Source organism: Lissotriton helveticus, chromosome 11, assembly GCF_964261635.1.
Source record: "Lissotriton helveticus chromosome 11, aLisHel1.1, whole genome shotgun sequence".
In the NCBI taxonomy this organism is placed as follows: Eukaryota; Metazoa; Chordata; class Amphibia; order Caudata; family Salamandridae; genus Lissotriton; species Lissotriton helveticus.
The window spans coordinates 649,731,471-649,755,050 of NC_136072.1; the positions used below are offsets into that span (position 1 = coordinate 649,731,471).

Here is a 23,580-nt window from a genome sequence, read left to right on the forward strand (position 1 = left end):
CGCCCCCTCCCCTGCCCGCCCCCTCCCCTGCCCGCCGTGTTACGGTGAAAGGCTTGTTTCCGTTTGTCTCTCTCCTTTCAGGTATTCCCTTCCTGTATTCTTTTTCCTCGAGCTTTACAATATTTCTCCCAAGTGCCCCCACCTTCTACCTTTGTCCCTCAATTTAAACATTTTCCTTCGGCCTCCTTTTCAATTATGCTCCTCAATTTTCTGCCTTGAGGTTCAGTCGCCCCCTTCAATGGCCTTCCTCTCCTCGTCCTTCCTTCCTCTTGCCTCTCTCCTCTGTTCCCGGTTCCCACGCTGCCTGTCCCTGCTTCCTGCCTGTCTTTGGGGTCTCCGTCTTCTTTGGTTGTCCCTCCCCTTCCCGCCGTGTCGCATTTCTCCTCCCCCCTCCACTGGTCCCCGCAGCCTCCTCGAGTGAAGCCCCTGCCTGCGCCAGCCCTGCCTGTGAGTACCGCGTGCCTGCAGCAGCTCTCCGAATTCGACTGCCTCCTGCAGGCGACCCCTCCCTTACATGTTACTGCTCCATGTCTGTGACCGCATCGTTTCTCTCCGCCTGTGACTGCTCCTGCCTGCGATTGTTCGTTGACTGTAACTGGTCTCCAGTTCTGTGTGTGCGCTCTGTAACTGCTGCACACATGAGCCTGCTCCTGCGATTGCTTCCTGTCCGACTGTTTCTTGTGTTTGTTTAACAGTTTATTCTGACCAATTGATTTACAGTTCACATTCGGGATTTCACACGGTTTGCGAAGTTACCTGGAAACTAAGTATATGCTGGGGCTTTGTCAGGTACATGCAAACGAGAGCAAACTTACTCAAACACAACTCCAGACCTTCCTGAAGTAAAATCCTTGTCTGACTGGCGCAGAGTTAAAAGAGGCGAACGCGCTGTCGTCGTTTGCGTTCCAACTTAAATATATCGCGCCAAAAGATTAAAAGCAAAGAAGAGCTCACTAACGCGCACACACGCAAATTGTTGTAACTTTTACAGCCTCTTGAATTTACGTAGCAAATCTCGCGTCATTGTTGATAAAAAAACACGTGCTCAATTATACTATATCCAATCCTGGCTGCCCCGCTACAGTATTTGCACTGAATTATTGCTCGCCCATGTCAGGCTTCGTTTAGCGCTTGCAAACGGATGTAGATTTAATATAATGTTACCCGTCTTCAGCCATGGTTCTTTCCTTCGCGTTTTGCCTCGTTGACTCTGCGAGAACCCCTTTAACTTCCACGGCTCAGAACCGGAACGCAGCAGCCAGTCGGATACCAAAAGCAAACGAAGCCATAATCGTTGTCGCCCCACCGTCGCTCTCTTCCACAGGTTTCCCATCTCTTCGGACATCCGCTTCCAGGAACATACAGTTTCCTCTTTTGGTCACCATATAGCAGTGGGAGTCTAATGCTAAGCCTGCCGCTGCGTTTGGGTTTGAAGTCGAGCAGGCTGTGATGTCCTCGCTTCCAGGCACTGTATCTGACCCTCGGGCGCTCTCTGCTAATAGCCAGTCAAGCCCCAGCACTGTCTGCTCTTATTTTTTTCTCACTCACCCTCACTCACCCTCCCTCACCCTCACCCCCTCCCTCACCCTCACTCACCCTCACTCACCCACCCTCACTCACCCTCAACCCCTCACCCTCAACCCCTCACCCTCAACCCCTCACCCTCAACCCCTCACCCTCACTCACCCTCACTCACTCACCCTCAACCCCTCACCCTCACTCACCCTCACTCACCCTCAATCCCTCACTCACCCTCAACCCCTCACCCTCACTCAACCCTCAATCCCTCACCCTCACTCACCCTCACTCACCCTCAATCCCTCACTCACCCTCAACCCCTCACCCTCACTCACCCTCAATCCCTCACCCACACTCACCCTCAATCCCTCACCCACACTCACCCTCAATCCCTCACCCTCACTCACCCTCAACCCCTCACTCACCCTCACCCCCTCACCCTCCACCCTCACTCACCCTCACCCTCACTCACCCTCACCATCACTCACCCTCACTCACCCTCACTCACCCTCACTCACCCTCACTCACCCTCACTCACCCTCACTCACCCTCACTCACCCTCAACCCCTCACCCTCAACCCCTCACCCTCACTCACCCTCACTCACCCTCACTCACCCTCACTCACCCTCACCCTCACTCACCCTCACCCTCACTCACCCTCACCCTCACTCACCCTCACCCTCACTCACCCTCACCCTCACTCACCCTCAACCCCTCACCCTCACTCACTCACCCTCACTCACCCTCACTCACTCACCCTCAACCCCTCACCCTCACTCACCCTCACTCACTCACCCTCACTCACCCTCACTCACCCTCACTCACTCACCCTCAACCCCTCACCCTCACTCACCCTCAACCCCTCACCCTCACTCACCCTCAACCACTCACCCTCAACCACTCACCCTCACTCACCCTCACTCACTCACTCACCCCCTCACCCTCACTCACCCTCAACCCCTCACCCTCACTCACCCTCAACCCCTCACCCTCACTCATCCTCAATCCCTCACCCTCACTCACCCTCAACCCCTCACCCTCAATCCCTCACCCACCCTCAACCCCTCACCCTCACTCACCCTCAACCCCTCAGCATCACCCTCACTCACCCTCACTCACCCTCAACCCCTCACCTACCCTCACCCTCAACCCCTCACCCTCACCCTCACTCACCCTCAACACCTCACTCGCCCTCACCCTCACTCGCCCTCACCCTCACTCACCCTCACTCACCCTCACCCACCCTCACTCACCCTCACTCACCCTCAACCCCTCACCCTCACTCACCCTCAACCCCTCACCCTCACCCACCCTCACCCACCCTCAACCCCTCACCCTAACTCACACCCACCCTCACCCTCACTCACCCTCACTCACCCTCAACCCCTCACCCTCACACAGTGCAATAGGTCTCGGAGCATTTGAGTTAGAGCTTTTAGAAATGTTTATGGCTTTTTTTTTTAATTCTTTAGCATTGGCTACAGGAAACAAAAATGCTAAAGATTTACAAAAAACCCATAAACAATTCTAAAAGCACTAACTCTAATGCTGCGAGACCTATTGCATTTCCAATGCTTGTTTCCAGGTGGCAAACTGTGGCCCTCCGGATGTCTTCCAATTCCTGGCAAGCGCTCTCTTGGCTAGGACATAGGCGAGATACTGGAACTTTCCAGTTACTTTATTTTTGGCCGTGTGGGGGAACCACCCTACCAGGAAGTGCTCTGGAGTCTGCGGAAGCTCCTTGTCAATAAGGTCACCTACCACCTGTCTTGTTGCTTCCCAAAAAGATTGCAATGTGGGACAGATCCAAAACATGTTAAGCATGTGCGCCTCCCTCTCCCCGCATCTCGGGCACACTGCTGTTTCTGCCCCAAAATATGCGTTAGATACGCTCTATGTAACACATAATAGTTAATTAATTTAAATCTCGCATTTCTAGACACTTTCGGGGTTTGCTCCAGGATTTTGTCCCAATCTCCCTCTGGTATCCGTTTACGGGAGAGGGGAGTTGGCCTAACAGCTCGGGCGCTCGACCTCGGACCTGGGGATCTGGGTTCGAGTCTCGGTAACGACGCCAAAACCTCCTGTGATTGTGGGCAAATCACTTACAGCCTGATTCATGTAGGTAAATTGCACTCGCAAAGGGCCAGATTCTGAGAATCTGGCCCTTTGCGAGTGCGATTTTTGCATTTGGTATTCATGATACCAAATGCAAAAATCGCTATGTAAGAATTCGCATATTTGCGTGGAATGGCATTTAAGGAATCTCTAATAGAGGTTCCTCAAATGCTATTCATGACACAAAACAAAATAGCGATTTTGGACTTTTGGGACCGCTATTTACCGACAGGTCAGACCTGTCGGTAAATAGCAAAAACTCAGAAAAATGCTTTTAAAAGCATTTTTCAAAGTTGCATGTAGCACACACACATGTCCTTTGGACATGTGTGTGCGCAACACCTGTCCAAAAGTGCATTTTAGGGGTGCTACAGGGCGTCCTTTGGACACCCCTGGCACCCTTAAAATCGCTATCTCAGTTGCGAGTAGCAAATTGCTACTCGCAAATCCCCATTCATTCCTATGGGCCTCTTGGCCCATAGGAATGAATGGGGAGTATTTGCGAGTAGCAAATTGCTACTCGCAAATAAAGAACATGTAGGAATCGCTATTTAAGTAGCAATTCCTACATGAATGCCGTTTTTAATCTCCCCGTGCCTAAAATGAATGTGTGTCCGTCCTCATGTAACGTAACTGGTGCTATGTAAAGCGCTCTGATACCTGATTCGGTTCGGGTCTAGTTCGCGCTATATAAAACTCTGCAAAAAAAAAAAAAAACCAGGTCCTCTTCCCATTGTAATTGCAAGCGTTTTAACAGCTTTTGCGTATCCCCCTGCATTGCCTTGAACAGACAGAACGCCGTCTTAATTCTCCCTGCTGATAGCGCAACAGATCTTCACCCAGTCAGCGCTCGAGGTTCCGCACCTCCAACATTCCAGTGCTTTCTAATCCTTCGTGTGAGGGCTCCGTACTTCAGGAAGTGACCCCTGGGCAAGCCATATGCAGGTTGCAATTCTTCAAATTATTGGAGCGTGGAGTCTTGGTATAAGTACCCCATCACTCTCAGACCTGCCTCATCCCAGTCCTGCAGCCCTGCCCAGTGCTCTCTCTGCAGAAGATAGCACAGCATTGCGATAGGGATCAGGGGAGTAGGGGGTCACAGCACCCACTCTTCTCAAGTACCTAGCCCAAAAGCGCACTACCACCCTAGTTTTGGTTGTGTTCTCAGATGTATTCAGATGCACTCGCAGCAGGATTTTCACCAGGGTTGCGGCATCCGGCGCGGCTGGGTATTGTTCCCGTTCCAGGTTATGATCAGCTGCCAGCCATTAAATCAGCCAGTATAGCTGTGCAGCCAAATAGTAACCCTCAAAATCAGGCACCGCCAACCCGCCCTCTTTTGTGGGGCGTCGCAATAAGGCCAACGCTACTCTCCTACGCCCTGCACCCCAAATGAATGTTGTAATCATTGAGTCAAGCTCTTTGAATGTCGCTCGTGGGATCCACACCGGGAGAGCCCCAAAGTAGTGCAGTAGGCGCGGCAGTGTGACCATATTCAAGACGGCTATCCTCCCAGCGGCAGCGTACCCCAAAAGTCCATTGCGATTCTCGCTGATCATATTGGTCTGCCCACATTACCTTCTAGCAATTACGCCGCTCCGTGATATATTTTAACCCCCAGGTACTGTAGGCAGCTAGGTTTGCACTTCAAATGTTCTAAATCAGGCGACGGGGGTGACTGGGGTCATGGGGTATAAGCTGGATTTTTGCTAATTGACTTGAAGGCCAGACACTGTACCAAATCGGGCCAGCATGCCACGTGCTCCGCGCAGCTTGTCCATCGTATTCGTAAGAATAGCAGTAGGTCGCCAGCATACATTGCTATGAAATGTTACACCACTCCCATCCCTAGGCCCTCGTAGTTCTGCCCGCTCCTCGCCCTGTTCACCAGCGGTTCCATGGCCAGTGCAAACAGGAGCGGAGAGAGGGGACATTCATGCCTCGTTCCCCTCTCCACCCTCTGCCTAGCCGAGATTGTCCACCCAATGCGCACTCAGGCTGTAGGGGATGCGTACAACAGCTGCACCCATGCCAGAAACCCTTCCCCAGACCTATTTTAGGCAGGACTTCATAGAGGAACGACCACTCCAGGCTGTCAAAGGCCTTCTCTATGTCCACTGCAAATACTGCCACCTCTCGTTTATCGTACCCCTCAGAGCCCATCACAGCCAGGAGCCGCCTGATGTTTATGGCTGTGTTCCGCCCCGGAATAAACCCTGCCTGGTCAGTATGGACCAGAGTGGACATGTGGGGAACAAGCACGTCGCGGGGATGTTCTCCAGGTTTAGCATGGACAGAGGTCTGTCAACCTTGTAATCAATCAGCTACTTCCCTGGCTTGGGTACTGGGAGAATAAGGGCCTCCCTGGCACTTTCCGGTAGTACTCCGATTTCTCTGGACTCTTGGTACAATGTGGCCAGACGAGGGGCCACCTCCTCCGCATACGTTGCATAAAATTTGGCCTAGAAACCTTCCGTGCCCGGGGTCTTGTTTCTTGCCATACCTTTAATGGCAACCTCTCGCTGTGCGATGTCAGCTCCCAGCTCCTCCGCTTCTTCTGGGCTCAGCAGGCAAAAAAATTGTTGGTCTTTTCCTGTGTGTAGTGTCTAACCCCCCATTCATCCACTATCTCCACCAGAGGGGGCCCCCTATTCACTGGGTTCGTCAGTCATGCTAGTAGCGACCCTGACTTGTCCCTCTCAGCGTGAGTGCGTCCTAAATATTTCTTGTAATCAAAGCTTCTAAGCCTCTCCGTCTGCTTTGCCACTTCCTCCTTGCCTGTTGAAGCTTCGGATGCTCTGGTCTCCTGCGTTCCAACTCTCTGAGGGCTGTCTTTGCCCCCTCTACATCTCTCAAGATGACACGTCTGACTACTGTGGCACGTGTAATGCATTGGCCCCTCAGGACCACTTTGAAAGTGTACCACTCGAGATTCGACGTTGAAGCCGTTCCCACGTTGGTTTTGAAATAATGCACAATCTCGCCCTTAATCTCTTCCCGGATGACCTGGTCCTCCAGGGTATCTGGGTGAAGTCTCCCTGTACGAATCGCGTTCGCTGGGAAGGCCCACTTCAGGGACAGAACTAGTGGGTTAAGATCCGAAATTGTTTGCGCAAGGTATTCTGCAGCAATAACATGACGCTGGACTTCTGCCGAGCACAAGAAGGTATCTAGTCGCGAATGTACTTCGTGGACTATCAAGAAGTAGGAGTAGTCCCTTTCCTGGCGGCATAGGGACCTCAGCGCATCTATCAGTCCCCAACTCGGTCTCCACATAGCGAGTGCATGAGAGGCGGCGCTGCCCGAGAGTTTCACAAGGGCGGGTGGGATCTGTCTAGAAGTGTATTGTCTACGCTGTTAAAGTCGCCCCCTATTATAGCAGTACCTGCTATATATTGAGCTAATCTGTGACTCAACTTAGCAAAAAAGGCCGGCTGCTCTACATTGGGGGTATACATACTGATTATGCTAAGCTCTTGACACTCTAGTCCCCCCTTTATGGCTACGTATCAAAGCTCTGGCTCCACCATTGAGCTCATTAGCTGAAATGGGACTCCCGATTTAATCCATATTAGCGCCCCCCGTGCATAGGCCGAATAAGTGGTGTAATAGAGCTACCCCCTCCATCGCCTCTGTAGTGCCTGACCCTCCTTTTGCGTTAAGTGCATTTCCTGCAGAAGAGCTATCTGGACTCCCCGCCTCCGAATGTATGAGAGGACCGTGTGACGTTTTGACATTGTATGCATGCCCTTGATATTCCAAGTCATATACTTGTATTGTCTGTCAGCCATTCTTCGGTATTACTATGCCCTGCTCGCCTCCCTGGCTGTGTTGCGCCGCCAGGATGCGCCTCCCACTCGAACCGACATGACTTCTTATGCGCTGCAACTTAAGGTGCCTCCCCCCCCAATATACATGCAACATTTTCCCCAACTCCCACTCCCCAGGACAAGCAGGAACCCCCCCCCCCATCTAAACTAGTGTGATATATCCGCAAGTAACTGCTTGCAGTTCGATCAGTCAATCACGGGGGGGGGGGGAAGGCCACTCGCTCGTTGCTCTCCGAGTCTCTACGGCCGCCATCCCCTTCCGTAGTGTCAGAGGTCCCTGCCGCAGGACCCTCTCGTATCAACCCCTGTACCTTATAGCAGAGGGAAAAGTGTCTTGTAGCAGTCCAGATCTGTTAATCGCAGCCCATGGTCTTCTCCTACTAAACAATGTAATCTGCCGTCTGCGGAGTGAAGTCTGGGAGTGTCACACTGTGCGCTTCCGAGTCGCTGGTTCTATGTTATGAACCGGATTCTGCTGCAGTCTCGCTGTCCTCAGGGGGCGTCTGGCTTTCGTTTTGCCACTGATCAGTGCTACAACCTGCATCGCGCTCTGACGTTCAAGCTGTGCCTTCTCCTATGTGGGTGCCAGAGCCTCTTTCCCAGTCTGCCGGTTCCTGTAGCGGTTTTCTCGCCGTCTTCTCTGGCTCTCGTGGCAGCCCTGTCTCTCCAGGCCGGTCCAGCCAGTCCGACACCTCTTGGGGGGGGTTTAATTATCTCTGTTATGGGAAATTAACTTCGCTAGTTTGAACAAAATCTTGTTCTTCACCTTGCTCCATCAGGGGGTTCTTAATAACTCTGTATCTTTGCCTGAGGTGACTCGCAATGTGGCCAGGTATTGTGTCACGTGCTTGTAGTTTACTTGCCGCAGTCTCTGCTTCACGTCCAAATAGGATCCTCTCAGCCTTTTCACTTTTCGGGAGAAATGTGGGAAGATTCGCACCGTGGATTTCTGTACTTGTATATCTCCCCTAAGGCGTGCCTGGGTAAGGATATGATCTCTGTCCTTGTAGTGGAGGAGCTTCGCTATCACCACCCGTTGTGGCGTTCCCAACAGAGGCGGCTTTGCAGGGACGCGATGTGCCCTTTCTAGAGCAAAGAAGTTCGATAAGCCATCCGGCGCTACTTCTTCACGGAGCCACTTTTCCAGGTAATCTGTCATGCTGCGACCCTCAATTTTCTCCGGCAAGCCTATAATTCGCAGGTTGCTTCTGCGTGACCTGTTCTCGGTGTCTTGAGCCCTGCCCTCCAGGACAGGCACTTTGGTTTCCAGCACGGTCATTCGCTGCTTCATTATTGCAAGAGCTGGCAATGCTTCAGCTAGTTCCCCCTCATTTGTTTGACCCGATCTGCCAGTTTTTTGTGGTCTTCTCAGAGCAATCCCATGTCAAGTCTCCACAAGTCAATTTTACCTTCCAACTGTTCACTGGAGGAGGTAATAGCTTGCAGTATGTCCTGCAGTGTGGGGTCTCCAGATTGTCCCATCTGCGTCGTGGCTTTCTCTTTCTCATCTGATGATTTGCCTGCCAGGGTCACTTCCCGGTCTTTCTTTTTGGGGAGCATCCCCATGGTGTCCTCTCGCTCTGTGGCACTTCTGGCGCTACGCGTGCTCATGCGATTTCAGGTTACTCTCGCCATCTGCGCGATCATCTTATCTGGCCAGCGCTCTATGGGTTGGTGGTTTACCCCACTCAAGTTCAGCCCAGGCCCGTCTACCTCTGTGGCAACTTTCTATTGTTGTCCCACTGACTCCCACAGTGCTTCTTGGATCTCAGCCTGGGTCTGGCTTCGCCCCCTTTCAGATCCGCCCTAGGACTCTGGTCCTCCCCGGGCTCTGGCCCGACACACCACTTCACCTCAAAGTTAGGTTATCACCACTGTCTTGTTTGCAGGTGCATGAGCCCGCTGTCTCCTGATGCAGTTGTCCAGATTCTGCGCTCTGGGATGACCTCTCTGTCACTCCATGATTTAGGCCTCAGCGTAGGCTGCCCCAAGGTCTGCTCTCTGATTTCAGCAATGGGTCCAGGCCGTTCTAGGACCCTTTTACGGAAGCCTCCCTCTTGGGATCTTGTCCTCATTCACTCCAGGTCTGCCGCCTCTCGCCTCCTAATCCCGGCACTGCGCCGATGCTTCCTGCAACCACTGCTCACCGCAAGGCCCAGGCCCAGGCTCACCCCCTCTTTAGGTCTTAGGCTATCTGTTTCATTCCGTACCACCTTCTGTACCTTCAAGCCGCCTCACAAACCCCGCCAGCCAGAGGTCCGGGGGTGATGTCTTAGCTGTATATGCTTAGGGCGTTCAGTTATCTACGCCACACTGGTATGGGTCCCAGTACACACTTGGCCCAGTGTCTGCGACTCTTGCCGTTTCTGCCGTACCTAGCATGTATGCTCCCCACCACCGGAGCTTCTCGGGCAGCGTCCAGGCTATAGTTCTCCAGGAGTGGGCCAGTCTGGGGAGTCCCAGTCAAGCCATTGCTTCTGCTGCCGACCCTCACTACTGCGAGTTTGCCACCTACTCCTCTGCTCCAGTCATTCCAGGGCCCAACTTCTGGCCTTTTGGAAGCTGTGGGGCCTGCTAACTCAGTCCAGGCTGATCTCCTAGGCCTGCCAGCCCACGTCACTTTCCTCTGGTCTCCAGCGCTTCAGCTGCGCGGGGGAGGACACTTTCCCACCCCGTTGCTCCACTCCCGTCTTCTTCAGGGGCGCTAATCAGCCCACTTGGGCCTGTCAATGGTGTACCCTGTCGCAGTGTCTCCATGGCCGGTCAAGGCCTAGCAGTCACCAGATCTCAGGGGGTGCAGTTCAGTCAGGGCATCTCACTGGGCTATTAGGGTCTCATCTCTTTGCTGCTCCCAGCCTGCCATGCACTGTTGCCCTCCTCTGTTAACGGCCACCCAGGCTCCAGGCCTCCTCTCTCTGCGTCTCGGCGGTCCCCGCTCCTACTAGCCCCACAAGCTGCCTGTCTCTGCTCCCGCTACTGCCCGGTGCCAGCGCCAGAGTACTTTCACCTCTCATAAGCCAGTGCGGCACTTTTCTGCACGCGCTCGGGCTTGCCATGCAGGGGGTCCCAGCCGAACCCGCGCCGGCCTCCGCTCCGTTCTCCTAATGCCGCCTTGATGGGGGAAGTCTCTGACCTCAGTCCAGGTCGGAAGGAGGGGCATCATCTGCTATACCGAGTCGCGGCCCGATCCGAGCTGCCGGCTAGTCTTCCTCCCCGGCTCCGTCATCTCCCATCAGGCGCCGCCATCTGGGGTCGCCACGCGGTCGCGAGCGGCTCCGACAATTTTAGAAACTTCTGCGGTCCTCCCAAACTTTTCCTTCCTAAGACTTTTTTTGTGATTTTTGTAGCAAGAGTACATATCCTGGAAGCAAATATACCTTTTAGAGATTTTCCTGCTGGCCTTGGCCAAAAACAACTCATCTTCTTAATTCCTGATGGTTTTTGTGGGGTTGTAGTTGCAAGCTACAGCATCACAGCCCCACCACAAACACATCACATAGAAAGGGATATCTTGTCGCACCATCAGCAAGGCTTATATCCTGAGGCACTATGAGAAGAAATTTAATCTAGTCGCTGTTTAAAGCTGAGAATTTAATCGGTGAGAGGATGTGAGAGAGCTCCATACTGCATCAATGAGGTGTGTAAAACAAAACATAAGGGACATGAGCACACCAGCTGGTGCTCAATGTACCCCAATGATATGATGTCTTGAAATGGAGTTGTGCTGCAGCTATGTGGTGCAACTTGGCAGTGCTGGGGAGTCACTGTTGGGAAAATAGGTTCTTTGGACAGTCTGAAGAGGTATTCAAATGGTGAGGAATTGATAGGAAGATGTAAAGATGTATCCATTAGAAATATGGTTTGATAGGGGAAGGGGTTTTTGTAAGGAAAAAATACACTAACTTTCCTACTTTGAGTATGTCCCCAGTTGATTAGATTTTGGAGGAAGGCACTAAATGCTACAGGGAATTCACAAGGTAACATTTGCCCGAATGTCCTGAAGTTATAATACCTGGATTGTCCTCTGAAGTCACATAACCTCTACAACCAGGCCATTATCTCACACGTGCTCTTAGCAGTGAAGCAAGTCACAGATGCTAGGTGGGGTTCCACAATAGTTCCATTAGGAAAGGCCTGGTTACAAAAAATATAGCAGACCTTGGGAATGGAGAAAATTATCAAATGGTACAAGGGAGGAAGCATGATTTTCAAAACCAACTGAACATTCCAATAGCCCTTCAGACGAGAGATTGCAAGGAACTTCTTTGTGCCAGCCTTCTCAGAGCACTTACCATTTTAGATGACCAAATCTGATGCAGAGGTAGCAGCAAAGTTGGACATGGCTTGGCAGTTCGGGCTGAACTGTTCCCATTAGGCACAGGGTCAGACTGATTTGCATAGGGCCATGTCTGAACTGGGGTGGTGGAGTGAGCTAAAGAATGATGGTGGATTAAACCCAGATCAGTTGACTGGGGGTGAGTGTTTGATTTGCTCAAGCGCTCCGTCCATCATCCCCTTTTGTATCGCTTTGTTCGCCCTAAGTTGGCAGGGTATGCCCAGACGTGGGTCCCTAGCTCACTTTGCCACTGGATTCAATATAGCCTGGCTGATGAGGGTTATGAACCCAAAACCGGTCCCAGGATGCTTGTTTCCGGTCCAGGGAAGACATTGCTTGGCAGTTCGGGCTGGACTGTTCCCATGAGGCACAGGGTCAGCCTGATTTGCATATGGCCATGTCTGAACTGGGGTGGTTGAGTAAGTTAAAGAATGATGATGGATTAAACCCAGATCATTGGACTGGGGGTGAGTGAGTGATTTGCTCAAATACTCCGTCCATCATCCCCTTTGGTATCGCCTCTGGACAAGGCACAATGTCTGGTACACTAACATGACTTTAGGACAAAGAGGTACAGACCGATGTGACGATAGGGAACAGAGAGTGGATGTAAGTGGGACAGCACAGAACCGTCTTGAAATATTTACCGAGACAGATGTAAGGGTACCGATATGATATAAAATATAAAGAAAATGTATCGAAAATTAAATTTATCAGTTTGGGCGAGAGGATGATGTGTAAGTGTAGGCCATGGAGCTCCCACAGTTTATGAATAACCAGGGATTTTACCATTAATAGATAGCTAAACTACCAAAATTAGAACAATGCCATTAAGCTTTACAAATAAGTGAAACAACAATATATTTTACCTTTGTATTGCATGAGCTCTTTCTTTAGCTTCACATTTTGACATCTGAAAAAAATATTAACCCAGTTACTAGGGAAATAAAAAGTGCACAATCATAGTAACTATAAAACTTGCCCCTTGTCTCAGGGGATGCATGAACATTGGTGCGTACGAATGGGATATATGTGTATGAGTGACTGAGATCCAGTGTCATATGTACTTGTGGGATAGGGCACACCTTTCCCATATGTGGCACAGTTACATGTATAACACAAACATAAAACCATTTTTTTTTAAATGGGAGAAATTTAAAGTGCAAATAAATATTCTGCAAAAATCTGGAAAATGTATCTGCACCTTAAATTTCTCCAATTTAAAAAACAAGCATTTGCAATGCAATAGGTCTTGTATTACTGAAAGTTTGACCTATTGGCGTTGCATTATTTTTTTTAAATTTTTAAAAAAAAGTTTTTATTGATGACGACAAGAGAATTTACATGGATTGGGTGTCATACACAGGACACAATATATCTATAGGTGAGCAAATATACAATGCATAGAAAGCAATTTACCGAAGAATGCAACTGTAGCAACGATACATACATTAAAGGGGAGAGACGATCAGCAATCCGACAAAACAACAGCCTGCAAAGGTAGCCCACCCATGATCTAGGATAATAAAGACCAAATTAGACACCTGACAAATAAGAAAATCGATACAGGATAAGCGACCCATCTCTTGTGAAAGAAGAAAGGAAAGAGAAAAAAAAGGCCATAGAACTAAACGAAGGTAAAATAACAAACCCATCCCCATTCCCCCCACCCTACACCTCTGCAATGGCTACGGCCCATCCCCACTACCAGTGTGCCTGTCGCCCCAGAACTGGACCTAAAAGTAGGAAAAAAGAAAGTGGATGAGGGAATATCAAACAGGCCCCCGGTCTCCCTAGCCCCCCGCCAGCAGCAACCCACCCCATACATCTCCAGGATAATAGAATGCAACAAGTAAAATCCAACGGGGGGGAAGCGTGTAAGAACCACCCCGCTCCCGTGCCATCATGAGGTACAAATCCCGTGTCAAATGAAGTCATTTTTCAAACACATGCGGTAAAAGTCAACCCTGGCCGCTACGATTCTTCATGCGAGCCCTGTCCATCCGAACCGCCATCTCAACAGGAGTATCAAAATATAGAAAAGTTTCCAAGTCAGCACGGAAGAAGTGATACCAGGATAGCCGTATACAAAATCCAAAAGTCAAACGAAGGTCACAGCCCACCAGAAATAGGTCGCCAGAGCGTTTTTGAACCATCTGGGAGAAAAAGGGCGAGGTATCAATCCGACAGTCACTGGAGAACTCACTCTGAAGTATAGGAATATCCACATCCATCTCGGGAGATATCGGCATAGGGCATAATGCACCTCTGATAGTCTCGGGCTCGCTTGCTGCCGTCTGGGAGTCGAGAAAAAATACAAAGTCCGACTTCCGCGCAGGGTCCTCTGTAGCAGTCGGAGCTTGCTCCGCGGGTAAAGCATCTTGTTCCAGACCAACAAAGGGTCGGAGTCCGGTCTCCGGCAGATGATATCAGCCGTTACAACCATCCTCTGGACGATGGCGGTGACTTGTGAATAGAGTTTCCCAATAGCGGTCATTATAGTATGCAGCGACGGTGTACAGTCAACCCGCTCCATCGCCCCTCACGGAGCGACCGAGCAGGTCTCTGAACCCCGGAGGTCGACTACTCCGGGGCACCAAACACTGGCAATGCCGATGACAACTGCGGGCACTTCCAAATGCGCGATCTCAACACCGTCACCGCCAGCGAGGAGCCAAGCCCATCGACCCCGGGAGCCGAACGGGGCCTCCGGGCAGTGGATCCCCGACCACAGCAATCGATACGTCAAGCCGCCGCAGTCGCGGGATAAAGCTGCCACCGAGCCACCATCCAAAACGGACAAGAAAAACTCCACTTCGGGAGACCGGGAGCCTCCCACGTCCCGCAGCCGATGTTGTTCAACTCCAACCCGGCTGGGTTAGAACTCGAGGCCCCGGCTTCAACTCCGGGTTAGGCCGAGAATGGAGCACGGCGTATCTTTGTCATTTGAGCAGCTAGATATTCCGGGATTGCTCCTTTAGAGTCAGGCACACTTCAGCTGCGCGGGAGTCTGGTGAGAAATCAGGATGATAGTCAGGATTTGTGAGCAACTGGCGGAGGTCGGCGGAGCCGGGAGCTTATTCGGCCATCTTGGTTGCTAGCGTAGCTCCTCCCCCTGGCGTTGCATTATTATTTGCAACGCCAATAGATCAAACTTTAAGTAATGCGAATACAATTGTATTGCAAAAGCTTGTTTAATCTTGATCTTACCTCCGGGATCCCATGACGTTCTTCGGTAGGCCAGTGGCCTGTAGAAAAGGGACTAAATGTTCTCCCTCTAGATAGCATGTGCTGCCCAGGCTCGACCTAACGTCTGTAATTTTCAGTTCTACATATGTCACAAAGGCTACCGGTTGTTCGAAGCATGAGGCCTTCCGTTTATAAACGCGACACTTTGAAATGGGAGAAAATTGAAATGCAGAGTTAATTATTATGGTAAATTTTTATTTTCTCCCCTTTAAAAGCATTCAGAAACATAATTTTGTTCTTTTGCTCCAATATTGAGATGACAAGGATTTTTATTCAGGAATTTAATACCTCTGTGCCCCAGCATAGGTTAGAAATCCAACAGACAGCAACACAACACAGCCTCCGCACGCCATCGACCACGACCCCCTGCTAGCCTGGGCCAGCGTGAGCATCGATGACACCATCAAGACCATGCGCACAATCCACTCCGGCGCTCCGTCAGACCCATTCCCGCACCACGTCTTTAACAGAGAAAGCAGCTCCATCGCACCCCACCTGTGCAACGTCATCAATCTCTCCCTTGAGACCGCGACCTTCCCAGAGATCTGGAAACACGCCGAGATCAACGCCCTACTCAAAAACCTAAGGCAGACCTAAGACACCTCAAGAACTTCCGGTCCATCTCTCTGCTCCCCTTCCCGGCCAGTCATCGAGAAAACCGTCACCAGACAGCTAACCCGATACATAGAAGAAAATAGAATCCTAGACCTTCCCAGTCAGGGTTCCGCAGCAACCACAGCACCGAGACTGCCCTCATCGCAGCCAACGACATCAGGACCCTGGTGGACAACGGCGAGAACGCAGCACTCATCCTCCTAGACCTCTCTGCCGCCTTCGACACCGTCTGCCACCGCACACTACGCGCATGCCTCCACGCCGCAGCGATCCGAGACAAGGCTCTGGATTGGACCACCTCCTTCCTCTCCGGCAGAACCCAGAGTGTCCGCCTCCCCCATTCCGTTCCAAAGCCTCCGAGATCATCTGTGGCGTACCCCAAGGATCCTCCCTCATCCAGACGCAGTTCAACATTTACATGGCCACGCTTGCACACGTAGCCCGACAGCACAACCTTAACATAATCTCCTACGCCGACAACACTCAGCTGATCCTCTCCCTCACCAAGGACCCCATCACCGTCAAAGCCAACCTCAACGAAGGAATGAAGGCCATCGCCGACTGGATGAAGACCAGCCGTCTGAAGCTGAACTCTGACAAGACGGAGGTCCTCATCCTCGGCTCCAACCCTTCAGCTTGGGACGACTCCTGGTGGCCGACGGCACTGGGGGCAGCCTAGACACCCACCAACCACGCACGCAACCTGGGAATCATCCTCGACTCAACGCTCTCAATGACCAAGCAAGTCAACGCCGTCTCCTCCTTCTGCTTAAACACCCTCCGCATGCTCCGCAGGATCTACAGATGGATCCTGACAGATACAAGAAAGACTGTCACCCAGGCCCTCGTCAGCAGCAGACTCGACTACGGAAACGCCCTCTAAGCGGGAGCCCCGACCAAGCTCATCAAACGACTACAACACATACAAAACGCCTCGGCACAACTGATCCTCGACGTACCACGCCACGGCCACATCACCCCCCACCTGAGAAACCTACACTGGCTCCCCGTCAACAAGAGGATATCCTTCAAGCTCCTCACCCACGCACACAAGGCACTCCACAAGACCGGCTCAGCCTACGTCAACAGACGGCTCTCATTCTACTTCCACAGACGCCAGCTACGCTCCGCCGACCCCTCACTCGCCACCGTCTCGCGCATCCGAAGAACCACCACCGGTGAGCAATCCTTTTCCCACCTCGCCACCAAGACATGGAACACCCTCCCACTGAGCCTATGACAGACCCAAGACCTACTGACCTTCAGGAGGATACTCAAGACCTGGCTGTTCGATCAGTAGCACCCCCCAGCGCCTTGAGACCCTCGCAGGTATGTAGTGCACAAATGATTGATTGATTGATTTAAATCTGCCTTAACACTATTCATTATCTGGCCCTGCTATCTGCAGCCTGATAATGATAATGTAAAATAAACACAGCCTTCCCTTAACTTTAAAAGGAAAATGTGAACCTGTGCTTATTTAAAAAAGGAACTTAAGGCTGCAAGCTACTCTAAAGGAGTCTGGAAGATACTGGTAGCTTGCGATCAACTGGTTGGAGACACCGGATTTAGATTGTTAGTCAATTCATTAAACTTGGTCCTCATTCCCCCTCCCCCATTTCACTAGAACATTATTTATATATTGTTTCCAAAGTGAAACATGGTGTTTGAAGGGATTTGTGCTGTCATCGATTTACCTTGTCACAATCATGGATATAGAGGAAGGTCAAGTTTGGGCAAAGGTGCTCTCCACAGAAGTCCAGCATATGTGATGGTATATATCATTTTCAAAATGGAAACCGTTTTTTTTAAATCACAGCTTTTTACATTACAAGACCAATCGGATCTGGTAGTCTAGTCTGTGTTTCTCAATATTCCCTTTATCACCCTCAGTGTTGCTTCCTGAGGGATACTGGTATGTAAAGAGTCTATGTCCATGGTAACAGAAATCACATGGGTGGGATTGTAGTCAACATCTTTGATTAGGGGCCCAAGGTTTTTCTCATGAGTTCGCTGCTTGTTCTAGACACCTTAAATTGATACATCCTAATGCCTCTTTCTTCCACACCCTACATTCCTCTTTCTTTACCTTACTCTTGAAGGTTGTTTTTCATCACAGCGTTCTCCCTCACTTTGGTTCTTTTTTTCTATCTTTAGCTTCCTTTCCCCATTTCTGCCTTTCTCACTCTTGTCTGGTCAAAGTCTCATAATAGAATATAAGTACACATGAAAATAGGCAATCAAACGACACGAGGAAACTCTAGCACAAACTAACCAAGAGCGTACTCCCTTCCGCCTGAGTTAAAGTTATTAAGTGTAATAAATAGGAGAATGTGTGATTTAGGGCAGAGTCTGGAGAGGTGAGGTCAGCCACGTGTTCAGTAGTAACAACACTACCTCCTCTCATTGTCATATATACAACTGACAATAATAAGACTGCTGGTAAAAGAAAAGCAGACTAACCTGTACAGCGTGCTTGGCTCCTCCTGCAAGACAGAAAGGACATGAAATAAATGAGTTAACATGATACAGTCTAAAAATCACCTGAAGCATTTCATCCCTACATAAAGAGTTGAGACCTGAACTACGACGCATGTCCTGGATATCCTTTGACAGCCTTTAAAAAAGACTGAAATATATTCAGTATAGCCCCTGCATCAATAAGAGAATAGTTTAGACCAGAATTTTAGGACTAAGATATTCCCATTTTCAAATGTAGATATTTCTTGTGGTTGGTGTCTTTTTTCATACAAATGCTTCAGTAAAATTTTCTTACTTAGGGGCCCATTAGGATGTCAGGACGTTTGCCACCGCCGAGCCGGGGGTGGCGACCGACACGACATCGTAACAAGTGAAACCCCGCCATATTACAATGGCAGGTGTTTCGCAGCGGACGCAAAGTGCGTCTGCCACTTTTATGCCATCGTTACCATTGCTGGCCGGGCGGATTGGGACACTAATATGGTGAAGGGGTCTACCAGGAACCGCCATCCATATTAGCATGTGTTTTCACAAAGGCCTTTCCATGGCGGCGATGCCGTCATGGAAAGCCTGGCAGGAATTGCTTTGGTGGCCCGTTGTGGGCCCCCGGGGGTGGGGGGGCTGCACTTGGCCCTCTACATTGCCATGCTCAAGGTGGTAGGCACAGCACACTGACGGTCACGTTGTGCATGGCAATGCACAACATGCCTCTTTGGCATTGCGGCGGGTGCTGCTTACAGCACCCGCCGAAATGTTAAAGATTCGGGATGCGACCACCAGGGTGGCGGTCGCATCCTAATTGGCAGGGCAGGACCGCCGCACCCCTGGCGGCCGGTCCAAGCACTGCTAGGGTGGACTGAAGTCCACCTGCCATCCTAATGGGTCCTTAGTTTTTGCTTAGATACAGCTTAAGCTGTTTTATTAGACGCATATATTTTCCAAAAAATGAATAAAAATAAATGCATAAGCGCAGGTGTATTTTTCTCTCTCTTCCTCCCTCTCCCTCTTCTCACACATTGATCTTTTGAAGTGTCATTCACATTTTGATTCCAAGCACCACATCATACAGGGTGTGTTAATGAGTAAGCCCTCTTCATTCACTGGCTGCCTTGTATTATGAAGTATGGCCCTTTGGCAGAACAAATGTACACAGTCCTCTAAAAGGGAGTGCAAGTCAATGCCAGGGTTGGTGCACAGAGACTGCTAGGCCACATCTTTATTTTTTTAGGAATATATATTTTACCCAGTGGCAGTCACCACTGTGTAGTTCCTAGTTAAATCAGTGTTTCTATTGGAAATGCGTTTTTTGGGTAGCTAACAACTGTGGCACCGTTTGATAAATTGCCCTTGAAATTTTCTTTAAAAGTTTTAATTTTTTCTTTTTTTTTAGCCAAGCAGGTGCATGGAAAGTTTCAGGGTGATCTGTCAAGTGGGGGCCAAGAGAAAATGGAATTCCCAAAACGCAAAATCCTCAGGCATTTTCCATGGACTTCTTTTAGATTGCGCTTTTTGATGTAAATATGCTCAGTAGTTTATTTTAAATTAAGGGTAAGAAATATTTGTGTATCTGGATGGTTGGGTCTGCTAGGGTCTTGCAAGTCTCTTGCGGGAGCGCCAACTCAACTCAAAAATAGAGAGTTCTGATTAACCCAGAGAGCTTTTTAGGTCTCGTCCTTTACCATTCCGAAGGAATGGGAAATGGCGAGAATTCAAGTGCTCGAACTGATTGTCAAACCACCGCATTTTTTCGTGGCGTTTTCTTCAAGTGCACGTGGCCACAGGCACGCGCTTTTGGCCCATACACTTTCATGGCCATCTGTTCCTCAATGTCCCTCCCACCCTTCGTTTGATCTTGCCGCGAGTTCAGGCTAATGGCCCTCCCCCTCCCCCAGCACAGAGCGCGCATCGCGGCCGCACAGCACATCAAAGGGCTTCTTCCAGCGTGTGCTGTGCGGCTTCTCCTCCCCTAATTATGTGGCCGGCCGTACTTGTGTTTCCCGGCCGCTCTTGTATTTAATTAGCAGCAGCAGCATTTCTCCTGCGCCAGGCCACATCAAAGGCTCTGTGCCACTTTCACCCACACAGCAACACTTACAGACACGCAACGCCACTCACACTCACGCAAGCCCACTATCATCCACGCAACACCACACTCACCCACGCAACACCACACTCACCCACGCAACGCCACTCACACGCGCAACGCCACTCACACGCGCAACGCCACTCACACGCGCAACGCCACTCACACGCGCAACGCCACTCACACACGCAACGCCACTCACACACGCAACGCCACTCACACACGCAACGCCACTCACACACGCAACGCCACTCACACATTGTGGGTGCAGATTGTGGGTGCAGATTGTGGGTGCAGATTCAGGGTGCAGATTGTGGGTGCAGATTGTGGGTGCAGATTGTGGGTGCAGATTGTGGGTGCAGATTGTGGGTGCAGATTGTGGGTGCAGATTCAGGGTGCAGATTGTGGGTGCAGATTCAGGGTGCAGATTCTGGGTGCAGATTGTGGGTGCAGATTGTGGGTGCAGATTGTGGGTGCAGATTCAGGGTGCAGGTTCAGGGTGCAGATTGTGGGTGCAGATTGTGGGTGCAGATTGTGGGTGCAGATTGTGGGTGCAGATTGTGGGGGCAGATTCAGAGTGCAGATTCAGAGAAAACTCAGCAGCACCACCACCATTGCAATGCAATAGGTCTCGTTTTAACGCAAATTTAAGCTATAGGCCTTGTAAATGACAAAGCCTTTTATTTATGTTCCAAAAACCAGAACGCAAAAATAAAGGGCATTATCATTTACAATGCTAATAGTTCAGACTCGCGTTATTGCGAGACCTATTGCATTTCCAATGCTTGTTTAGCCTTGGGCCAATTTGCTCCCGCAGGAGTCAGACTCCCATGGGAGCGCGCACTCTGACTGGCTGCCAGGAACATCAGAAAATTGTTGCTGGCAGCCATTTCAGGACTTGAGGATAGCACAGTGTCCTGAAGTTTGAGAAAAAAATAAAAGATTTAAGGGGGCAGGTTAGCGATACCTTGCCCCCCCAAAGTCCTATGTGGGGGACCTAGAGAGATCCGCCCTGGGGCAAAAATTGAAGAAAAAAAGCCATCATTTTTTGTCGCAGTCCCGTAGGATCGAGAAAAAAAATGGCGGCCCGGGACGCATTATTTAATTAAGTAGAGGGGCCACGTAGCTACCCTCCCCAAGTCAATATAGGGCCCAGGGAACCCACCCTACAATGACCCCATGGACCCCTTCCCTTAGGGACGATTTATTTAATTAAAAGGGTGGTGCCCCCTCCCCGAGCCATTTTAGGAGACAAAAAGCCCACGCCTGAGGCCGAATCGTCCAAAGAAAAGGAGGGAGACTGTGTAGCCGCCCTCCCTGAGCCGTTAGTGGCTCTGCAGAATCCATCCCCTGGGGCCAACCTACATATTGTGTCACGGGGAGCACACACACAGGACACAGCAGTTTCCCTGCCTGCGCCTGCACAGGCAGCATTGATTAACATAGGCCCACGCAGTGCGGAGACGCCCCCTAGCTCCAAGGGACACCCTCGGCACAGTACCCTGGCCCGAGAGCTCCCTAGTGAGTCCGGAGGCCCCTCCATGTACTTTGAAGGGGGGCCCCCATCAACTTGTTATGCCACTGGCGGGCAGGGAAACATATGTTTGCTCATGCCTGGTGGGAGCAGTTTTGAAAGGGCCTGATTTAGATCTCGCAGACGGATGACTCCGTCACACAATGACAGATAATCCGGCAGCTGAAATATAAATACCATGATATCCCATGGGATTTATATTTTGGCAAACGGGTTATATCCATCACCTTTGTGACAGAGGAACCTGGCCAAGATCTAAATAAGGCCCCAAGTCTACTCCCAGCAGGCGGAAGCTGTAAAAATGCTCCTGCCAGCTGGAAGCATACTTGAGATCTGTTTTCTTTCGCGCACTGATGCGGGCAGGGACAGATCAACAAATTGCTCCTGCCCGGAGGGAGAACCATAAATAACTGCTCCCTCTAGGTGGGAGCAATGTCGGCTCCTGCAGCATGCGGGGAGCCGGCTGGCATCACAAGGGCCCTGGAGTTCCCCTACGGCCACCAACGTTGTGCATGGTGGGTGTCCTGGGAGGGCACACACCTTTGAATAATGCAGACCCCACGGTATGGGTTTCCCCAGGCCAAAATAGCCTCAGAGAGAAGGCACTCTTTCAGAAAAAAGAAAAAAAACACCCATGGGGTCCCCAGGGCCTAAGAAGGCTCTGTAGATGGGGTCCCAGGGCCTACAGAGGCTCAAGGAGGGGGGCCTATGTGACACCCCTCCCCTTTAAAATACATAAGGCAGTGTGGGATGGTGCCCCAGTGCCCAATGAGGCTCGGGGAGGTCGACCACAGTGCCAGCGCCACTTTTTTATTGGTTTGGCCCAAGGGGATGGGGTCCGCTGGGCCTTACAAGGCTCACGGAGAAAAACTGCTTGTCCCTCCTACTGACCCTGCCCCAAGAACGATTGGGGCAGGGCCGCGCAGCCCCCCCCCCCACCATTTTTATTTTATTTGGCCCTGGGGATGTAGTCCTTGGGGCCCATTAAAGCTCAGGGTGGGGGGCAGCATGCTTTCCTCCCCCGTTTAATTGTAGTTTGCCCGAGGTAATGGGATCCTTGGGGCCAATTAAGGGTAGGGGGAAGCTGCATGCCCCCTCCCCTTAATGTATATGTTTTGGTCCCCGGAGATGGGCTCCCTGGGACCCACAGGCCAACCCTACGCTGCACACAGCAAAGTCAGTGCGGGGTGTGGGTTTGACAGTCTGCTGGGGGTTTGCCCACAGAGTCTGGCGGCAGGCCATGCTCTGTGATCAACACCCCCGCTGCGCAGGGCCAGAGGCAGTGCAGAACATGGGGTTGATTGCCTGCAGGGAGTTGGAAGCAGGGCCTAGCTGCAACACAGGCCCTGTGGCAAACCCAATGCCATGCACATGCAAAGGCCATGCACAGTGCTAGGGTGGCTGCCTCAGGATGGCTGCCTGCGTGATGTCAGACGCAGGGCCTGGCTGCAAGCTAGGCCCTGCGTCCAACCCCACGTGGCACGCAATGAATGGCTGTATGCAGCGTGAGGTTAGCAGCCTGCAGGAGGGCTGACCGTTGGGCATGGCCACAGGCCAGGTCCAGTTGCCCACCCTCTGCTGCCCATGGCCAAAGCTGTGTGCAGCATGGGGTGGCTGACTGTGGGGGGTTTGACGTAAGGCCCTGCGGCTAACCCCCAGCCATGCACAGGTGAAGATCGTGGTGGTTGGCTTTACATATGGTAATAAAATATTATGTAAAAAAGAAATTCACTGAAATAACAAAGGTTAAAGTAATGCTATAGTTAAGTGTGATTAAAAGATCAGTTTTTGGTTTAAAAAAAAAAAAACCTTTAG

The 23,580-nt window shown here is 51.0% G+C and overlaps 1 protein-coding gene across 1 annotated transcript in view; it reads right to left on the reverse strand.

Annotated features, from left to right (window-relative positions):
- LOC144791734 (E3 ubiquitin-protein ligase TRIM39-like) overlaps positions 1–23,580 on the reverse strand; it is a 121,620-nt gene that overhangs the window by 32,692 nt on the left and 65,348 nt on the right. Inside the window, exons 3-4 of the mRNA XM_078666501.1 lie at positions 18,131–18,153; positions 12,673–12,716 (exon numbers count right to left, since the gene is read on the reverse strand). Coding sequence (XP_078522627.1) covers positions 12,673–12,716; positions 18,131–18,153 — 67 coding nt within the window. The remainder of the gene's footprint in view (positions 1–12,672; positions 12,717–18,130; positions 18,154–23,580) is intronic.